This window comes from Podarcis erhardii, assembly GCF_964252035.2.
Source record: "Podarcis erhardii genome assembly, chromosome: Z".
NCBI lineage: Eukaryota > Metazoa > Chordata > Lepidosauria > Squamata > Lacertidae > Podarcis > Podarcis erhardii.
In genome coordinates, this window is record NC_138504.1 from 29,200,289 (window position 1) to 29,221,110 (window position 20,822).

The window sequence follows — 20,822 nt, forward strand, 5'->3', positions numbered from 1 at the left end:
TGCGACGCCTCACCCTATGGCATCAGCGTTGTCTTGGGACACCAACTCCTGGATGGAAGAGAGGTACCGGTGGCATACTTTTCCCAGACACTCAACACAACTGAGCGGAAATACTCGCAAATCAACAAGGAGGGTCTGGCAATCGTGAAGGGAGTAAAAAAGTTCCATGATTTCTTGTACGGGCGGCCCTTTACCGTGGTGACTGATCACAAGCCGTTGCTTTGCTTGTTTGCCCCTGAAAAGCAGACCCCCCAAGTGCTGTCTCCTCGCGTCCTCAGGTGGTCAATTTCCCTTGCCAGCTACCAGTATGCACTGATTTACCGCCCTGGGAAGGCGATGGGCCATGCGGACGCACTCAGCAGGCTACCACTACCGGAAACAGGCCCCGACCCAGCACCTGCACAAGAGGTTATGAGCCTGGAGCTGCTTCCTGACCGCACCATTCAGGCACAAGAAGTTGCACACCATTCCAAGAAAGATAGGGTCCTGGACTGGGTGTGGAGGGGATGGACCAGCAGCAGCCCCGGGCCAGAATTCGCCGGCTACACAACCTGCAAACATGAACTGTCGGCCCACAAGGGGTGCCTGTTATGGGGAAGCAGGGTCGTTGTTCCCCAGCCCCTCCGCAAAAGGGACCTCACAGCCCTACACGAGACACACCCAGGGGTAGTGAGAATGAAGGCCCTTGCCAGCAGTTATGTGTGGTGGCCGGGGATCGACGGAGAGATAGAGGCCTGGGTCAAACACTGCCAGGCCTGCAAAGAATCCCCCAAGGGCCCCAGTCCAGATCCCCCAAGGGCCCCAGTCCAGTCCTGGGAGTCCGCCCGAGCACCATGGTCATGTCTGCATGTGGACTTCACTGGCCCCTTTCAGGGGAAAACATTCTTCATAGTGGTGGACTCATACACCAAATGGCTAGAAGTCGCACTGGTACCGTCCACTTCCACGTCCGCAGCCATCCAGGTACTATGCAGGCTGTTTGCAACCCACGGGCTCCCTGACACTCTTGTCTCAGACAACGGGACCGCATTTACGTCAGGAGAATTCCAAACCTTCACAGAGCAGAACACCATCCGCCACATCCGTTCGGTGCCATTCCACCCTGCCACCAATGGCCAAGCAGAACGCATGGTGCGGACCACCAAGGACACCTTCCGCCGCATGACACAAGGGGATTGGGAGTACCACCTTGCCACATTCCTTCTAGCACAGCACAGCACCCCCAGCTCAATGACTGGCCAGAGCCCCGCTGAACTACTAATGGGTCGGCGCCTTGCAATCAGATTGGACCGCCTTCACCCCAATAGAGCTCAGGATGAGATAGTGGTGGGGGAAGGCAGGAACCCCCGAACCTTCGTGGCCCAGGACCCAGTGTACGCAAAGAACTTTGGGGGAGGCCCAGCATGGGTACCCGCCACAGTCACCAGGGTCACTGGCCCCGTGTCGTACGAGGTGCTAACGGATGGGGGGCAATGCTGGTGCCGCCACTGCGACTAGATACGGCGACGATACCCGGAAGAAAACCAGGAGGAGGACAGGTCAGAGGAGTCCCAAGGGAACAGTGGGGCAGTGAGAACCACAGAACAGGAGGGGCCAGCAGGAGAGGCAGAATCAGTAAATACAGAGAGGACCCACGAGGCCGAAAGGACACCGGAACCAGAACCACGACTGAACGAGCTGGTTGCACCAGACCAAACAGGCCCCATCATACCCAGCATCCTTGGAACATGAGCCAGAACTTGAACCCCAGACCAGGGAACACCCCAGGCCGCAACGCACACATAAGCCGCCGGCGTACCTTGAGGACTATGAATGCGACCTCCCGGGCAGGACTGGAACTTAGAGGGGAGGGGTGTTATGTACTGAGTTGAATAGGATCCAAACTGCAGCAGTCTGATTGGTCCTAGAACAATGCAGCAGTATGATTGGTCGGCAGGAGCCACCCAATCCAGCTCCAGATAAAAGTGAATCCACAACCTGATTGGCCTACTGGAGAATTTTGGAATTAGCCAATCACGTGCAGCCCATTGTGTAAATAATGTATATAAAGCAGATACTTTGAGGGGACTTTCATTCCCTCCTCACTACTATGAGTTGAATAAAGAGCATGAAATCCACTCTCGACTCTGAGTATCTTTCAGCTGTGCTGGCTGGGGCTGTTGGGAACTGCAGCCCAAAACATAATCACCATCACCATTTATGTTAACCTTTCTATCCCATTGTTCCCCCCTCTGCCCCAAAGGACCCTAGGGTGAAAAACAACAAAGCAACAAAATAATTTAAAATAAGATTTAAAAAACATTTTTAAAGGGACATATTCTCACAGCTAATAATTTAAAGGTTGCTGGCAGCAGTCTGGAGTATTTAAAGCTGCCTGTTGCCAAACTCTAGTGGCCTCCAGATGTGGACTACAACTCCCACCAGCACCAGCCAGCATTGTCAAACTTGCTGGAGCTAATAGGAGTCATAGTCCAAAACATCTGGAGGGCACCAGTTTGAAGAAAGCTGCTGAAGCATTTCCATACACAGGATCAGGCCTCCCTTAGAAGGAATAAAAAGGAACAGCAACTAAATGTCCTAGGGATGCAGGTGGCGCTGTGGTCTAAACTACTTAGCCTAGGGCTTGGCAATCAGAAGGTCAGCGGTTCGAATCCCCGCGACGGGGTGAGCTCCCGTTGCTTGGTCCCAGCTCCTGCTAACCTAGCAGTTTGAAAGCATGCCAGTGCAAGTAGATAAATAGGTACTGCTCCTGTGGGAAGGTAAACAGTGTTTCCATGCGCTGCTCTGGTTTCGCCAGAAGCGGCTTAGTCATGCTGACCACATGACCAGGAAGCTGTACACTGGCTCCCTTGGCCAGTAAAGCAAGATGAGTGCCGCCAGCCCAGAGTTGTCTGCGACTAGACCTAACTGTCAGGGGTCCCTTTACCTTTACTAAATGTCCTAGACTGGCTCAGAGCTGGGGGATTGGTAGTGGGATGATGATGAGTGGTCAGAGGGAGCAGATTGGGAAGAGATGGTGTCCAAAGCTGAAGAGGTAACAGGGTTTATTGAGCAGGAAGAGTCTGCGGCTGAGAGAAGTCCAGAATCAGAGGCAGAAGCTGAATGAAACAGGAGAGTGGAATGAGGGAGCCCAAGAAGCAGAAGTGTGTCAGGCTGGTGAGGAAGCCAGCCTTTCTCCCTCTTCTGCAGCAACCAGCTCTCCTCCCTGCTGGTCTCCCAGAACCCAAAGAGGCATGAACAGGCAGAACAAAGACATGCAACACGAAGGAGCCTCAGAGTACTTGGGAAGGAACTGGGGGAGAGGAGACTTAGAGAGCTGTAGGAAGGTGGGGACCTTTAGTCTTAGCAACCAGGAGCGCTGAGCTGTTTTGGGCCCCCTCAATATTTTGGGGGAGTGGGAGTGGCACAGTGTGTTCTGGAGTGTGATGCAGTGCTTGACCTCCCAACCATGGGATTATCCGGGGTGTGCGTGGAACGGGGTGCTCCAGCAAGGGGCATGGTATGGCCCCTGGCCTTTTCCTGAGCATGGAACGCTCTGCTGGGGGGCACTGCATGGTGCCCCGCTTTCTGCACAGCAAAAGGGGTCTTGGCACAGCACCCAACCTTGTGACCGCATAGTGCAACATTGGGCCCCCTCAGCCTTTGGCACAAGGTGGTGCCACTGCTAGCCATGTGGGTTATTGCTGACCTGCTCCTGCCCATTCTTGTCACTAAACCAGTTGATGTCTGTGGAGCAGGTGCGTGGCCCAAATAAGAAAGGCCCATGATGAAAGACAAGAGGATCTCTCTCTGGTCACATGCACACCATACATTCACAGTGCCCTAATACCACGTAAAACAGTCACGGCTACCCCCAAAGAATTCTGGGAGCTGTAGGGGTGCTGTTACGAACGCCACTCCCTTTCTCATCTTGGAGTTGCAATTCCCTGTGAGAAGACACTCAGGAGAGATTGTTAAATCCTTCTGGGAACTCTCGTTTTGAGAGGGAAGCGGGGAAGTGGGAGGCGGGGATATCTTCTAAGAACTCTCAGCAGGTTTAACAAACTACACCTCCCAGGATTCTTTGGAGGGGAGGGGACTGTTATCACGCCGCTTCAGAATGTGTCACTAGACCTTTCTGCACTCTGAATGAACTACACTTCCCAGAAACCCTTGAGGGAAGTCGTTTAAAGTGGCATGACGCCTCTTTGAACGTATGGCGTGAATGCGGCCTCTTCTCTCTGAGGTAAAAGAAGAGCTTTTCCCCCAGTCAGGAGTGGGGGGCGGGGCCACCTCGACCGAAGGTGCCCTCCCATTGTTCCTAAGCTACGAGTGGCAAGGTCAGCAGCCAATAGCCGCGCGCAGGACCTTCGAGGAGGCGGAGCTTGACCGGCTGGGCGGGCGCTGCGGCTGAGGTAAAGCCCCAAGCGCGGGGCGAGCGCGTGGCGTACCGGTGGGGCACCATCGGGGCACCACTGGGCACCTTTCCGGCCGCGCATGGAGACGATGCCTTGCCACAACCAGAGGGTAGGCTCGGCAGATGCGCCCCGGCAGCAGCAGCAGCAGGCTGGGGCGACAGACCGGGACCAGGACTGCTCTGAGCAGGCGGTAACGGGGAGCGGCGTCGGCAGCGGCGTCGTTTCCCGGCAGCTCCGCTTCTCCGAGCCCGGCCCTGGCGGCGATAGCCCCAGCCCGGATAGCAGCAGCTGCTGCAGCGGGAGCGGCGGCGGCGGCTGCAGCTGCTCTGGCAGCAATGGGGGCGGCCCTGACACGGCCCCGTCGCCGACCCTCGACCTGCCGGCCGCCGCCGCCCCTCGGCTCAAGCTCCTGCCCATGAACGACCAGATCCGGGAGCTACAGACCATCATCCGGGACAGGTAAGGCGGGCACGCGTCGGCAGCTCCTATTCTTGGCACCAGGCTGGCCTCCCTCTGAGCATGTGCAGAATGTCGCCTGTGCGCGCGTGGTTGGGGGCGGCGTGGTGGACATCTGTCAGCGCGAGAGCCCCTTTCGTTCCCTGACCAGACGGAGCTCCGTCGCCTCGTAGCCTCCTGACAAGAGCTGGGGCGTAGAGTCTGCCCAACCTGCCTTTTGTGGCACCCGCAGGGCCAGGATGTGCTCAAGTGGCTCTCACTTGTGTGTTTTTCGGGGGAAACCCTCCCTTTTCCCGCCCAAATGTACGCAGTAATGTATGTTATGACTATCTAGGTTTAGGGTCCAGGTCCAGGTCAGGATGTGTCGTCTACGGAGGCTGGAAACTCCACTGAATTTATTGCGGTCTAAGCTTTTGCGGTCCACCGCATTAGATGCAAGAGGAGTTAACGGTGCATGTTCATTTGTTGTTTGAAGTTCAGCCTTATGAGCAGGGGAGCCAGCCTTTCTGTACGTATATAAATGTATATTATGCAGTGATGTTCGGGGGGCGGTCTCTTCTCTCTTGCTGGATTTGGGCACAATGAATGTGATGGTGCTGAGCGAAGCTGTGGGCGAGCTCTCTTTAAATAAGAAATGATGCGTCCCGCGTTATGCTTTGCAGGAAGGAGGGGGAGTAGATGGTGGTGAGGAATAAACAAAGCAGAAGGGACTTTTCCCAGGCTGGTTTTCCGTGTCTGAGATAGCTTAGGGCAAAGCTCAGCGAATAAAAGAGTGTTTCCATCATTAACTTACTAGGTGGGGCATTATAAAGCACTGTTCTCTTGACCTCAGCCCCACCCATCATCATGGGAATAGTCATACTGGCCTACCTTACAGGGCCCTTTTAAAAAAAATATGGTTGGAATAATGCATGTGGTGTGCTTTGAATGCAATAAACTTGCAATTTACACAGGTTATTTTCTGGGGATTACCCCTAAAGCCAAAATTGCATATAGTCGATACAGTCATACCTCAGGATAAATACGCTTCAGGATAAGTATTTTTGGGTTGCGCTCCATGGCGACCTGGAAGTAACGGAGTGCGTTTCTTCTGGGTTTCGCTGCTCGCACATGCGCAGACGGTCAAAATGATGTCATGCACATGCATGAAAGCAGTGAAATGCAACACGCGCAGACACGCATGCGCATCTTACGTTCTGTTCAGGATGTGAACGGGGCTCCGGAACAGATCCTGTTCGCATCCCGAGGTACAACTGTACACACTGAGTTCAAGGGCAGGTGGGTTTGCCAAAGTCTTTCCCCCCAAAACACCCATTCCCTTTTCCACCCACTTTTTAATTACCGGTAATTTGCCAAGCATGTAAAGCTGAATACACTCAAACTAAATATGTGGAAGTTTTGGGCTTATTGTACTAGAAACATGCTACTTGCTACATAAATATGACCTATTAAATACGCTTGAATTGGCCATCCAAATTTGCTGGAATGGGAGGAATCTTTTCAAAGGATAGCTTACCAGGTAGCTGGCATGGTGTGTCCTTATGACTGAGGCTTGAGTGTATGGCAGGTGATAGTTTTGAGATCACATAACCTCAGGGTTGGGTAAATGCAAAGCAATATTTTCCCTTACTTTTTGGAGGACATTGCAGAAGAGCAAGTCATAGCACTGGAGTTTTGCCTATAATTCAAGCTGCAGCCACCTTCAATGAATGGAGAGCTGGATGTCCATGCCTGCTGCTTCACTGTTCTTTGCTTGCTGCCAGATCTGGTTTTGTCATGCAAACTGACATGATGACAGTTTGCTCTGCTTGTACTTGATTACTGACTGTGGTTGACTAGTATTAGAAACTTTTTTTTTTTTTTTGCTTTCTAGAAGAAGCAAAGAGGTGCAGTGTCAATGTATCTTGTCTAGTTAGCCAACCTCTGGGATTAACATTAAGTGAAAATAGGCCTAGCATATACCATGAACTCTGCTAAACTCTTAGGGACAAGTTTTGGCATGCAGTAGGTGCCTTTCAGATCCTGTACTGCTGGCTGGTAGGTGAAAAATTTTAGTGAGTAGGATGGTGGTTGGGTCCCAATGCTAATAAGCACTATAGCTAATCACTTCGCTGGTCATTCATAGAGAAGGCACTGTTGCATCTTGCAGCTGCACACATTGCAGTTTCTTCAAAAAGTATCACATGATGATTGGGTTGGACAGTGGTCCCACATCTAGTTATCTCAGTAATGTGAGGTTTCTAGGCCAGCTTTGTCCTTACTAGGTGCTTCCAACATATAAAACCCAACACATTAATATTTAACCTATGAAAAAAACATGAAACAGCATAATCAGGCAATAAATACTAATTTTATTAACTGTACATTAATGTTATCTAGTGCTGATATGCATGCATTTTGAATCTATACTTGTTCATTCAGGAGTAAATTTCACTAAGTTCAGTGGGTCTAACTCTAATTCCAAGGTGAATTTAGGATTGCAGCCTTGGAGCAAGCCTGACCTTAAGAAAGTTTATTTAGGGAAATTGGTGTCATCCATGGGCTGCCTTTACGTGCTTAAATGTGGAGTAAATCAGCTGAATCCAGAATTCAGATGAAAGCTGTATAAGTAGAAAAATTGCCTGAAATGTCCTTCTTGGATTGTACTGTATAGTTAAACTTCTCAAACATGCAGCCAGGCTAGGAAAATGACAGCCGACTATTGGTTATTTGAGTGCATGTTTGGTATTGATATTTAGTCATTAGCGTACAGCTTAGGTGTGAGCATTTTGTTTCACTTTTTACAGTTGATGAGTATGGACCCCTCTAGATGATGTAATTGTGATGATTTGTTCTTTTGATGCTATCAGTGTATGACCCCACAGGCAAAAAAAATATTTATTCTTGCAAAAGTTTTGTGGTAGTCATACCCTTTCATTTCCAACCAGTGCATAGCTGTAACGTCCTGCTGAAATCCTGTAACTTTTTATACCACAAATGCTATTTTTGTTGTACTATAGTTGCTCTGGAGAGCAATAATGCAATACTGGGGAATCATCACAGAACAACTATTAAAGAAGAAACTCAAGAACATGTTGCAAAGTACACCTGCAATCAGTGTTAGAAACTAAGATATATAAATTAGGTGCCAAATGGCTCCTTTAACCAAGGTTGCAGTCACCAAAACAGAATGTCTAGCTGCCAGTTTGGGGCAAGACAACTCTAAAGTTGTCTTTTCAAGTGATGGACTGACTGTGATTGATTATCACTTAAATATTTGGCTAGTTCAAATGACAACCTTGTGCTAGGTTAAGAACTTTGAGAGAAGTCACTTTATCCAGGGACAGTCCACATATATATTGGCCTATTCCTACAGGATGTGGTATTAATGTGTGAAAACAATCAAGATCCAATTATCCCCAGGCATGCACCTCCATCCTGGCACCCATGCATCTTCACTTGGTTGCAAGTGGCCAATAGCCAGGGGCAAAATGCGCCTTGTGTATGGCTAATTTTTAACACACTGCCTGCAAAATAACACCAGCTTGGAGGGGTCCCGTGGTTGTGCACACACAGAGTTAAGAGACAACAATGAAAAATTTTTTTCTTTCAAACTGCATATGGATGCTTTTCTATTTAACCAGTTTGGTGAGCTGCTTTCTCCTCCTCAAAAAAAGGAGGTATAATGAAAATCAGCTTTATGTGCATTCTCTTTAAGAAGTGCCTGTATCATGGGAGTGCCTGTTCTCCACTACATAAATGATCTTGCTGACCAGGTAAGTGTTAGGATGATTTGGGCAAGAATCATACTACAGTGTTACCTCAGGTTAAGTACTTAATTCATTCCGGAGGTCCGTTCTTAACCTGAAACTATTCTTAACCTGAAGCACCACTTTAGCAAATGGGGCCTCCTGCTGCCGCCGCGCCGCCGGAGCACGATTTCTGTTCTCATCCTGAAGCAAAGTTCTTAACCCGAGGTACTATTTCTGGGTTAGCGGAGTTTGTAACCTGAAGCGTCTGTAACCTGAAGCGTATGTAACCCGAGATACCACTGTACAATTGTCTTAAAACAAACAATGATGCTTTTCTCAAAGCTACTAGCTTTATAGTATATTATATGCTTTCCTGAATTGTAGCTGCAGCTATTTTATCTGTAAAGCTCTTGCAGTAGCTACTTCCTGATTTTGAATGAATGTATTAACATGTACAGCACAATGTAAAAAGTCAGCTAGCTGCAGATAGCATCATGATTAGCTGTGTGCTCCAGCGGACAAGAAGAAATGTCGCTTACATTGTTTGACATCACACATTTATTATAGACGCACCCAGTGTTGCCACTGTGCCTTTGGCAGTGTCAGTTTTTCCATGTCAAAATCCTCATTTCTGTATTTATTGAAATTCCTCGTGCATCAACATTTTTTGGGAAAAGCACATATACTTTGTCAATCCAGTGTAATGTATTTGTAATTGGAGGAATATTTGTCATTCCTTGCCACTAAGTGGCAAGAGAAAACGGTGATTAGCCAGTAATCTAGTCTTCTTGTATAAGATATCTTTGCAATGAAACAGAGAAAAGCAAGGGGAAAATAGAATGATGCAGCAGAGAAATGTCTGTCCATCTTAGGTACTCTGGCAGTGGATTCAAGACAGACAAGAAAAGCATAATTAGGATATGGAATCCACAACTATAATGAGTTGTAATGAATAGTAGGTTGGATGCCCTCAATGATGTGGGTTATGCAAACATTTTAATTTGGAAAATTCTCAGGAAAAAATGCCTTATACAAATTAAGTTAATTTGCATTAGAAAAAACCAGAGGCCCTAGAAAGTAATGTAGCATATTAATTTTACTTGTATTTACTAAACAAAGAAACTTTTGAAACTGTCAAGCTTGCTTAATATTGTGTGCACCATTTCATTGCTACTAATGAACCTACAAAACGAAATTTTTTACATCCCACATCACTAGATGACTTTACAAAATATTAGAGGAAACAGCTTTCTGCAGGTGTCCTAAATGTGTGTTAAATACATGAAGGGGACTTGTAGGGACAAGTGCAATAGCCCTGCTCCATGTTCTTTTCCCTTCACAAATTGGAGGGTTACCTCCTGAGCTGATCATCATCTGAGTTTGTGGTGGCTCTCTGCACATTTTAGAACCTTATTTTTCCAGGCTTCTAAAACATACGGGGAGCTTCTGAATATAGGAAGGTGTTTTACTTCAGGTGACTGCCGTTCAGTTTATGGAGGGTGATGCGGGGGAAGGGGAATGTGCTGATTCCCATAGCCCCTCTTGCATATTTACTTAATGCACATACAGAGCACCTGAAGAGAGCTTTTCACTGTCATGAAAAATGGGACCTTAATGTCCAGGGCTAGTATGCCCCCTGAGTACCAGCTGCTGGGAGCAATCCCTAGGGCATGGTTTTAAAGAGGCCTCTGCCTGGATGCTGTAGAAACAGAATGCCTAATCCTATAAAGGCATCACTTTTGAAGGAAGACAGCTTTTGCTTCATTATGGAATACAAGGCAATTGGCAATCCCCTATGATTGTTAAAGGTAGCCAAGACATACAGCTGTTTACACATGCATATCTACTTGATTTCTTTCTTTTTTGGTACTGTTAAAGATGCAGGGCAGTAAGTGGAGTTCTGGCAGGGAGGAACAAGGCACAAAATAAATGAACCCTAACACGACCATCTTGTGTAGCTAACCCCGTGTCTAAATTTAACTCCACTAGACTACTGTACACTTGATGGTTGGCAGCTGAATGTGTAAGCCAACCACATAGAAATGTGTTCAGTTGAAGGTAGTGCAGAAGATTGTCTGTGATGACACTTGGATAAATTCTAGGTAAGACAGGAATGCTTCCCCTTAGAAATAAGAAAGACAATGGACTCCATGCAAGCTGTCTTCTTAATTGGATGGAAATAGTCTAGCCACAGATGCTTATGCTCACTATTCCAATGAGTTATATGTGGGAGTGCTTTCAAAAACTGTCTGAAATTTCAGATGGTCCCGAACTGAGATGGGCTGTTTGATCACATTATACAAGTCTGTTTTCAGGTTCAATTTAAAGTAATGAGATCTTGCTGGAAGCTACTATGGCCAGTACCACCACTTCTCCCATAGAGGTGCACCACCTTTGCTGCTGCAGCCAGAGAAGCGGCAGTGGCAGTGACTTCTAGGTTTTGGCAAGACCTTGTGGACCTCTTGCGAGATCTCACTGAAACCTGGAAGTTGCTGCCACAGCCTCACAACCCTAGAAAGCAAGGTTTTTGTTGAACTGTCAGTGGGGAGAGGTTGACACCTTCCCGTTTTGTCTCAGGTGGTGAAATGGGATGGGCTGCCCCTGTTGATCACGGTGATAGGACAAGGGATACAAATATTGTATACTTCAGTGGCTTGTTTCATTGAATATTTGTACATGTCTCGTGTTTATATATGTATGCTGGGTTTAATGGGGAGTGGGATTTAGTCTCATAAAACTTTCATTCCCAGCGCAGATTATATTGCCTGATTTCAGGGCTAAAATTGGCAGTGCTGCAGTTTACAATGAAAAAAGGATTTGCAGGCAGTTGGGCTTGAGAACAGGTTTCCATAGAAGCAGCTCTGAGCAGTGTGTTTCTATTCTGACAAAATCCAAAGTTAATGGGAGGTAAATTTAACTGCTGGCATTTTGTATATGGCTGCAGATGGTTTTAACTGCTTATATGCTGATCCTAAATAAGCAACAAAAGCCACTCTTTTTTTTGAATGGGGGATCAAGTTTATTATGGAACTAACTTGACCCTATAATATTGTCACACATGAGCTTATAGCTTCTAGAAAGGATTTTGACTTCATCTGCATGTTCCAATTAACAGCAGTCTTAACTGCTGATACTTAATTCTGATCAAAATATGCAGAATGTGACCATTTTAGGTTGCAATATTTTCCTTTTGTGATTGCTTATTTTAGTGGTTTACAATATGATTAAAAAGTTATAATAAAAATCAATTAAAATTACCCACAACAACAGAATGCTTAAAATGCCTACTGAAATAAGGACTTCATTAGATGCCAGAAGTTCAAAATGGATGTCATCTGTCTTATCTCAGCTGTGAAGGAGATTCATGGAGTTCAGCCCCAATATTGAACATAAGGCGCCTTGTGGATACAAGTTGTGCATTTGAGCCATTGGTGAGGTGGGGGAGCACTAACAGTGACTCCATGAAGACCTCAGTGATTAAGCATATAAAAGCCAGGCAGTTCTTAAGATAACCTGCACCCAAGTTGTTAAGAGCCTTGTAATTTAATGAAGAACTTTGATTCTGGCCTGGTAGAATATGGGTAGGAAGTGCAAGCTTTTAAGCATTGAGTTATGTACTTGTGATAGCCTGTACCCACAAAGTGTGTAGCTGGTTGAGTTCAGCTAGTTCACCCACAACAAACTATACTTTGAAGGAGTCTTTAGGGGAAGCCTTGGCTGTTTAAAGTGGTATGTTTCTGCCTTAAATGTATAGTGCAGATGGGGTCTGAGTATGAATATCATGCTAAACCAGTGGTTTTCAACCAGTGTGCCATGGCATCCTGGGTGCCTTGAATGATGGTCTAGGGTGCTGCGGGCAACACTGGCCTCTGTCCCTCTTCCCTTCCCTTCATCCTATGATGCCCTCTCACATCTCTGCCTCCCAGGCTTGCATAGCTATTTGTTGCAGCAACCCTGGCTACAAGCTCCACAGATAAATGGTGCTTCTGGGGCTGGTCAGTGGGTGCTGGTTGTCAGGAGCTGAGGCAGCCTTGGAGTAAGCAAGCAAGCAAGCAGGCGAGGGAGCCCAGCCACCCATTTCACCAGCCCTTGCTGTTGGGAATGGATAGAGAATTCCCAGGCCCCTGTGGGACAGTGCGAGGAGACCCCTCTCTTTGGGGCAGAGGGGCAGCAGTGGCTGTCCAGAGGACTCCCAAGAAGAGAGAAGAGGAGGCTGAGGGAATACTCCACAAGGGAGGGTGTTTGAAAAAGGGTGACAGGCTGTCCACGCTGCAGGCAAGCGGTGACATAACTGGGCTCCTGAGCCCCACAGGGGTGCTGCAGAAAGAATGTAGTTGATCAAAGGAGCTATGGACCCAGAAAGGTTGAAATCCTCAGTGCTAAACTTTGGTTCAGTGCACCACGAATGAACCTGGTATCCTTACAGGCTTTTGCCACCCTTCCCTCTCCTTCTCCCAAATAGCTGGGATAAGTTTGACAGGCTTTCATGTTGCTTTCCCTTAAATATAGCTTGCTGTTTTTTAACTGGGGATAGTGGTTAACACTAAGCACTATTAGTTTTAAAACAAACCAACCCATGGAGTTGACTTGAGTAGACTAATCCTAACATTAAACTATGATCCCCATTATTGAATACAACAGCAACATGACAAGAGAAAATGAAAGCTTCTAAATGTGGGAGAGGTGTATAAGCATTGCTTTTTTCTGGGGGGAATGCCGGGCTACGCATACCCCTAAACATTTTGTGAATCTAAGTTTGGCCTCATTGAGGGGCAGTATTTCAATATGAGTAGGAAAATGAGAGTACCCCTAAACATTTTTTTTTTAGAAAAAAGCACTGTGTATAAGTAACGTCTGTGACCGTTGTCATGAGATCAGTGTTAGAAACTGAGATATGAAAACTAGGAGCTAAATGGCACCTTAAACCTAGGTTATGGGCACAACAACGGAATGTCTAGGCGCTTTTTAAAATAACAAGAATACAAATTGAAAATTAATGAACTGCAGCTAAAATATTGTGTTAATTTTTCATATCGTCTAGTCCTTCCCCTGCCTACCCCCTAATATTCTTAAGGGGGTCTCTTCTCCAGTCTTCAGAAAGTAGCTGGAAGTGGGGAGGCAGAAAAAGGTCCTCCTTTCCTTCCACTCTGCAGTTTTAATCTGAATGAAATCTTAGGCACGGTACTACGCCCAGAGCTCAGAAGCTGTTCACAGTAATGAAATTCCCTGTCGCAAAATGTGCAATGGAAGTTTCGAACACTGCATGAGATGGCAGAATATTTTTCTTAGTGTTTTGAATTAATTCTGTTTTTGAGTAGACTATAGGGAGACCATACATTTAGGACCCCATGGACTGCTACTTCACTTTCTAGATTTAGATTGTCAGGCTAAATAATACAATGAGTAAAATGAGATTCACATGCATAACTCTTTGTCTTCATGCATAATATCTCTGCTTATAAACCTTCTTAGAAAACACTTTAAATCCACCTCTAATGACTAATGTTCAAAGACCTTAATGACTTTACTTCAAATAAGTTAATCTAAAGGTCAAGCCTTTAGTTTATATTATGAGGAAAAGTGATAGATGCATTTCAGCACTTATTTTTAATTGTGTGCATATTTTCTGGGATATTTAACAATAGTAGCTTGTTGGATAATCATACTAAAAATTCTGTTCTTTTCCTCCAGGACATCCAGCAGAGGGGACTTCGTATTTTCTGCTGATCGATTGGTAAGTTAGTTGAAGGCCTGTTGTGTAGATTGGTGTATTAACAGGAGTATTCTGCTGGAATGAATAACTATTACTGGAAAAGAGATCAATTTTCTTTGAACCTGCTGCTTATTTGAAAACCAACGATCTGTCAGTAATAGTTTTCATATCAGCATTTATGTTTAATCCTAAGCATATCTACTTTTATGCCAACAGACTTCCAATAAATATGTGTAGGATTAGGCTATTAATATGCTGAACTAAATTGTGATCTAGAAACAAAATTCAGGCTTGCTTTCTACAGTGACATTATTAGTTTCTTTGCAGAGTTTCTTGCACCAAACAGATAAAACCATTTAGCTTTTAGCTGTTAAGAAACACTCTGGTGTCCTGACTACATGACATTTTCAGGATGTTTACTTAACATGATCCCATTTTAAATAATGGGCAGTATCTACTACACAGAGAATCTCCTGCCATTCTTTAATGCTGGCTTGTTCATGGAAATACCCACTTACACAATAACAGACATGAAGTTCTTCTACTTACAAATTGTTTCCCCTCAACTATGGAAGAATACATTAAATATATATATAACCAAGGAAAATCCTTATTTTGTTACATTTTCTTGTATACCTACACCTAGGGCCACTTCCCATGCGACATTTTTCCTACATAGAGTTGTGGGGGTGGAGGGACTTGCCCTGATCGCTACTGGAATGTGGCCCACAACAGCTTGTGACCATTGTAATGTGGCCCTCAACCTGGAAAAGGTTACTTAACCATCGGATAAAGAAAGAATAAGATGATATTACAGTTTGAAAATATCTAGGCAAGGGGAGTTCAAACTGGGAGTCTTTACAGGAGTGTAGCTTTGAAGTCTTGTGCTCTTTTTTCCATGCTTTCCAGTGTGTAAATGTTGTACATACATTATACAAAAAATAAAAAATAAAATAGTTAAAATGATCTGTAGGTGGTGCAGATGGTGGATCAAAGTCCATTGTGCTTATTTCTGGACTGTTGAAGATGTTGAGGGGAGCACTTGGGCTGTGCCCTTGCACTAATGGTGTGTTAGCATTTAGTTGAAACTGAAGCCTTGCTGTGACAATGTTTTCTCGTTTTTCTTCCACTTTGTCTTGCTCCCTCCCCCATTTGAATTCTTTCTCTCTTACAGATCAGGCTTGTGGTTGAAGAGGGGTTGAATCAGTTGCCATACACAGAATGCATAGTAACCACTCCAACAGGTAATGGGGAAAGTATGCCCAGCCTAGCTGGTGTGGAGAATAAGGATATGGTAATGGGGAAAGTATGCCCAGCCTAGCTGGTGTGGAGAATAAGGATATGGTGTAAAGTAAAATGGGCAGTGTGGTTTGACCTACCAATAAAGTTAGCTATAGAGTGGGCATTCTGCAAATAAGAGGATATTTAAAATTTGATCACTTTGTAAAATGATTTTTTTGAGATAATTTGGCAAAGGCCAGGCCTTTTCATGACTGGGAGAAAAACAATTTTTAAAATGTGTTTGCTAGACTAGGAAGGCCCCTGCAGAGGAGGGGGGCATCTGCATATACCTGCCCCAGGCTAAGCCCACTGAGTGGGGAGGGGGCATCAGTGGCCTGTTTGATTTTATTACTTTGTTCTAACAAGATTCCCTCCCCAGGCCTCAGACAAACTCTGCATGGGTCTGAGAATAGGTCTTGGTTTAGATGCAATGTATGAGTGTCTGGCTGGATGTAGAAGGGATGTAGGGCCCATTCTTGTTGGCTCATCTCAGAGACCAGCTACTTTTGACTTCTCCTGTCCATCCCACCTGATCATTAGAAGGATTTGTACCCTGCTGACATTCATGAATGAAGATAATACAAAGGAACCAAGGGAAGGAGTAGAGGGAAGTTGGGGGATTCAAGTAATCTCATAATGTGGGTTTAATATTGATTGTGTATACAGTTGCCTGGCGTGCTCTGGTCCATGGGGTCATGAAGAGTCGGACACAACTAAACAACAACAACATGCAGTTGTTATAAATGTTTTATTTTATTATTTTTTCTCCTCTTTAATGTAATGTTTTTGCATGGAAATTAATAAATATATTATACAAAAAAAGAAAGAGGGATTTGTACCCAAGCTGATCTCCCTTCCAATACATTATCCGTTTGTCGTTTGTGTGTGTGGTTTTTTTTTAAGTTTGTAAACTTAAGGACTGTCGTGTGTGTGTTGATTAAGATGCTCTGTGAGCATTTTTGGGATGAAGAGTAGGATAAATAAATAAACTTCTATTTTACAGTGGTGCCTCGCAAGACGAAATTAATCCGTTCCGTGAGGCTCTTCGTATAGCGGTTTTTTCGTCTTGCGAAGCAAGCTCATTGACAGCTTAGCGGATTAGCGCTATTAGCAGTTTAGCAGCTTTTTGCGGATCAGCTGATAAGCGGCTTATCAGCGGATCAGCTGATAAGCGGTTTAGCGGCTTAGGAAAAGGGAGAAAAAAGGGGGGGAAACCCGCAGGAACTCGCAAGACATTTCATCTTGCGAAGCAAGCCCATAGGGAAATTCGTTTTGCGAAGCGCCTCCAAAACGGAAAACCCTTTTGTCTAGTGGGTTTTCCGTCTTGCGAGGCGTTCGTCTTGCGGGGCACCACTGTATCTTGTATTCTCTGTGGAACTTTGAGGGATAGACATCTTTTTGAAATCACACCACTGTAAAAAATGTGCCTTAGAATTGTAAGTGGTTAATGCAACTTCCACTGTCCATCTTGAAATAGGATATTCAGTGTGAGTAAAAGGAAAACAACATCTTTAATCCAGATTCTGTGTGACCTTTCAACAGGGTACAAGTATGAAGGGGTGAAATTTGAAAAAGGAAATTGTGGAGTCAGCATAATGAGAAGTGGTAAGTCATTTAACATTTTTTGTGTGTTCAGCCTTTTTATTATCAGTGCAGTGTTGCTGTTTCTAGCAAAAGTGGCACCATATTGGAAATAGATGTATGACTACTACGTAAGTTACTAAATTATACTTAGGAAAGCAACATAGAGGGCTGTAAGAGGAACAGTGACAAAAATGACTACGTTTTCCAAGCAAAGTGTTAATCCCATATGTCATTTCTAAGAGCAAGTTTTGACACAGCCACTTTTGGCTTGCATCCTTATGGAAAATGGATGATGGAAGTGTGTATTCATAATTTTTCACTTGAATGTAAGTTGCATCTTTCCTTGCTGATAGTGCTTGCCTCTCACACCAGCTTTTATTGAACGGCATCAGCTGTCTTCTGTTATATGAGGAGCTACTGTATGTTGCAGAATGAAAATTGCATATAGAAGCCATTGCGAAAACAAAAAGGCAGGTAGATTAGTGAAACAGGCTGGCCATTGCTTGATTTGTAACTGTTTCTTGTTTTCTCCCCCCCCCCCCCCCATGAAGGAGAGGCTATGGAACAGGGTTTGCGTGACTGTTGTAGATCAATCCGAATAGGAAAGATCCTGATCCAGAGCGATGAAGACACCCAGAGAGCCAAAGTGTACTATGCAAAGTTTCCACCAGATATTTTCAGGAGAAAAGTTCTCCTCATGTACCCAATACTAAGTGAGTGCCTTAAAGGATTCCCCACCCCACAAATATTGACCATTTGACTAGAGAGCTCTCTTGGAAGGCAAATCTATCATTGGTTAGAATTAAGGATTTGGTTTGGGACCATACAACACTGGATTTTTCAAGCTTTTCCAGAATTTACATTAGTTGAACTACAGCACATTAGCTGGCACAGAAGTGTCTATAGCAGGCATAGGCAAACTTGGCCCTCCAGATGTTTTGGGACTACAACTTCCATCATCCCTAGCTAACAGGACCAGTGGTCAGGGATGATGGGAACTGTAGTCCCAAAACATCTGGAGGGCCAAGTTTGCCTATGCCTGGTCTATAGGCTGCACGTGTTGAAAATATGCATCTAAAGATGCAACTTGTTGTTTGAGTCACTTAAGTACAAACAAGTAATGAGGATGTTGATGCTGGGTGCAACTAGTAGAGTGTAAACTGTTCAGCAAGGGGTGATATTGAAGCTTTTGCTCATTCCTAAATGTTAATTAAATAGGATCAGATATTTATTTCTCAGAACTGAGCTGTTTGATTCTGTTTAACCAATTTTTTAATTTCAAACTTTTATAAAAATGCATTAAAATCAGATATAGAAGCCATAATAGTCTCAAACCCCAGTGCCAAATGCACTTGCTAGAAATTGACAAGATAATTTAGTTCAGAGTTAAGTGTTTAGAATTTAGATTTAAGCCCATGGCTGCCACCCATTTCGAAACTGACCCTATTTACTCCTTGAAAGAGTACATTGAGCAATGCTAGCCATTGGTGAAGGAACTTTAGATGCACTGAGCTCATTGTTTTAGTTTATTGTTTTTGTTTGGAATGTCAGAATTCATACCTATAGGCCATGCAGATTAATGGCGAAATAGTTTGATTTTGATAGTAACATAACTTGAAAATATACTAGAGTAATTCCTCTTTCTTCTCCTCTCCCCCTCCCACCCCCAAAAATATTGTCAGGTACTGGCAACACTGTGATTGAGGCTGTAAAGGTTCTTATAGAACATGGAGTCCAGCCAAATGTCATAATTCTGCTGAGTCTATTCTCTACACCTCATGGTAAGTTAAAGCAACAGGGCAGACAAACAGCCAAACTGAATGTTATGAGCTAGTCCTGTTGTCTTTCTCTGGTACAGGATACACATTATCTTTATCAAAAATAGACAATAACATGTTTACCTATATGTGTGCTGATTTCTGTAATTGGTTGTTTCCAGAATTTATGGTACAGCTCCACCACATGTGCCAATAAGATCCCTGCTCCCCACGCTTTTCATGTCAGTTGTTTGTCAAGGAATACTTTGTTACAAGGGGGCTGGGGACAGATTCCTTCCTCTCAGTACACATGTGGCCCCAGTCCACTTTACTGGGATTTGCCATTGACCAACTCATGTCAGCATCCAGGATCATTGCAATTAATGACACTTGGCCAAAGAATGCAGCTATGTGCAAAACATTGGGGAGGAAAATGGATCATTGAAAGGAGTTTATGCCAGCAGCAATTGCCATTGTGAGCATGTAATTTAATAAGACATTTGATGAAGTCTGTATGTTAGATGGGTTAATTCTAAAGGGGGGCAAAGGAGGAGGAGAGAGAAGAGAATCAAGCTCCGTAATTAGATGGGAGCCCTTGTTGCAGAGTTGCAAATGTAGTTTACTGAAATGTTTGACTTCCCCAACTTTTCTTTTTTTAAAGGTGCCAAATCAATAATCCAGGAATTCCCAGATATCACAATTCTAACGACAGAAGTTCATCCTGTTGCCCCAACACATTTTGGACAGAAGTATTTTGGAACAGACTGAAGTGCTTTAACCAGTGTGTGTTTTGTTACTGTATGATATTATACCATTTTTCTACATTTTATAATTTGAAGCAGAGGTATTGCTGGGTGTATTTAACAGCCTATTTTTCTTTTGCCAAAGGTGAAAATAACCTGGGCCAGTTTTGTTTTTTTTTTAATTTAAAAGGGAAAATACTTTATCTTGTGTCCACTTGAGTTGAGGGCAGCAATGAAGCACATTGCGCTGCAACAGTCTTCCAATGATGCGCATATCCAGATTGCTGCACTCATGGTTCCTTTATTTATTCTTTTGTAGCCAGTTTAAGTGGCTGCTTGTAACTGCAAAATAAATTAACTGTGAAGACACCATAGCCTATTTAATTTTTCAGTGCTTATAAGCACAGTTGGAATTTTTCGGAAGTCTTGATGCTTTGCAGACAACGGCTCCAGGTAATATTCTTAAACCGTATTGCACTTATGAGCTTGTTACGAAGATGTGGTTAACAGAAACCAGTCACAGTCCAGAGAGTGATGTGTGCAATACAATACACTGCTCATATTTGCCAGCTCAGGCTTGCACAAGCCCTTGGAAGGATTGTGTAGTATGTGCAGAGCAGCTTATGTGGGTGGCTTTGCACAGAGTTCTCTTGCAAACAGCACATTTGAAAAGGAAGATAACTGCTCTGTATCCAAAGCAGCTTCTTCCAGTTACAGCCTGTGAAGTGGGGGGTGGGGAATGGATCCTGAATGAATTGTTGGACTCCAACCCCCATTAAATCCAACTAGCAAGGGCAGTAGCCAGTGATGATGGAATTGTAGTCTGTGTCACATCTGGAATGCCACAGGTTACTCATCCCTTCAGTACCGCTGCTTGTCCACCAGGTTTCTCTTACGCACAGCAACCCAGGTCATGTGGGCGGGGAGGGGGGGTTGCAGTTATTTTTAGGAGGTCATTAGTTTGCACCAGGCGTCCTATTAGGAAGACCCAGTTTTCTGAGTGCATGTTCTGGAAGTTGGGCAATAGGGGCAGTACAGGATTCCTTTTGGTGTACCGACCTCCCCGCTGCACCAAGGATTCCCTGCCCGAGCTGCTTCAGGTCGTGGCGGATGTTCTCCTGGAGACACCTAGCTTGGTCGTCCTAGGGGATTTTAACATC

General features: G+C 44.8%; 1 protein-coding gene and 1 long non-coding RNA gene across 3 annotated transcripts; both read left to right on the forward strand.

The window, feature by feature from the left end:
• Positions 1–4,375: 4,375 nt before the first annotated feature.
• Positions 4,376–20,031, forward strand: UPRT (uracil phosphoribosyltransferase homolog). 2 transcript variants are annotated; one of them, XM_081847238.1, is made up of 7 exons: positions 4,376–4,856; positions 14,276–14,318; positions 15,472–15,541; positions 17,121–17,183; positions 17,714–17,875; positions 18,845–18,943; positions 19,581–20,031. In XM_081847238.1, the coding sequence occupies exons 1-7, from the start codon at positions 4,477–4,479 to the stop codon at positions 19,685–19,687; spliced, it is 924 nt and encodes a 307-aa protein (XP_081703364.1). In that variant the 5' UTR covers positions 4,376–4,476; the 3' UTR covers positions 19,688–20,031. The 2 variants fall into 2 exon arrangements, with proteins under 2 accessions (XP_081703364.1, XP_081703365.1); XM_081847239.1 differs by lacking the exon at positions 4,376–4,856 and adding an exon at positions 5,135–5,156.
• LOC309333654 lies at positions 6,897–13,696 on the forward strand. Its single transcript, XR_014152645.1, has 2 exons — positions 6,897–12,379; positions 13,626–13,696. It is a non-coding gene; the product is annotated as an uncharacterized lncRNA (long non-coding RNA).
• Positions 20,032–20,822: the final 791 nt, after the last annotated feature.

What these genes read in the sequence shown, in the direction of transcription:
- UPRT (XM_081847238.1), top strand. Translation starts at nt 4,477, where the DNA reads ATGGAGACGATGCCTTGCCACAACCAGAGGGTAGGCTCGGCAGATGCG. An exon ending in TATTTTCTGCTGATCGATTG is followed by an intron (nt 14,319 to 15,471) that starts GTAAGTTAGTTG and finishes TCTCTCTTACAG; the next exon opens with ATCAGGCTTGTGGTTGAAGA. An exon ending in AGTCAGCATAATGAGAAGTG is followed by an intron (nt 17,184 to 17,713) that starts GTAAGTCATTTA and finishes CCCCCCATGAAG; the next exon opens with GAGAGGCTATGGAACAGGGT.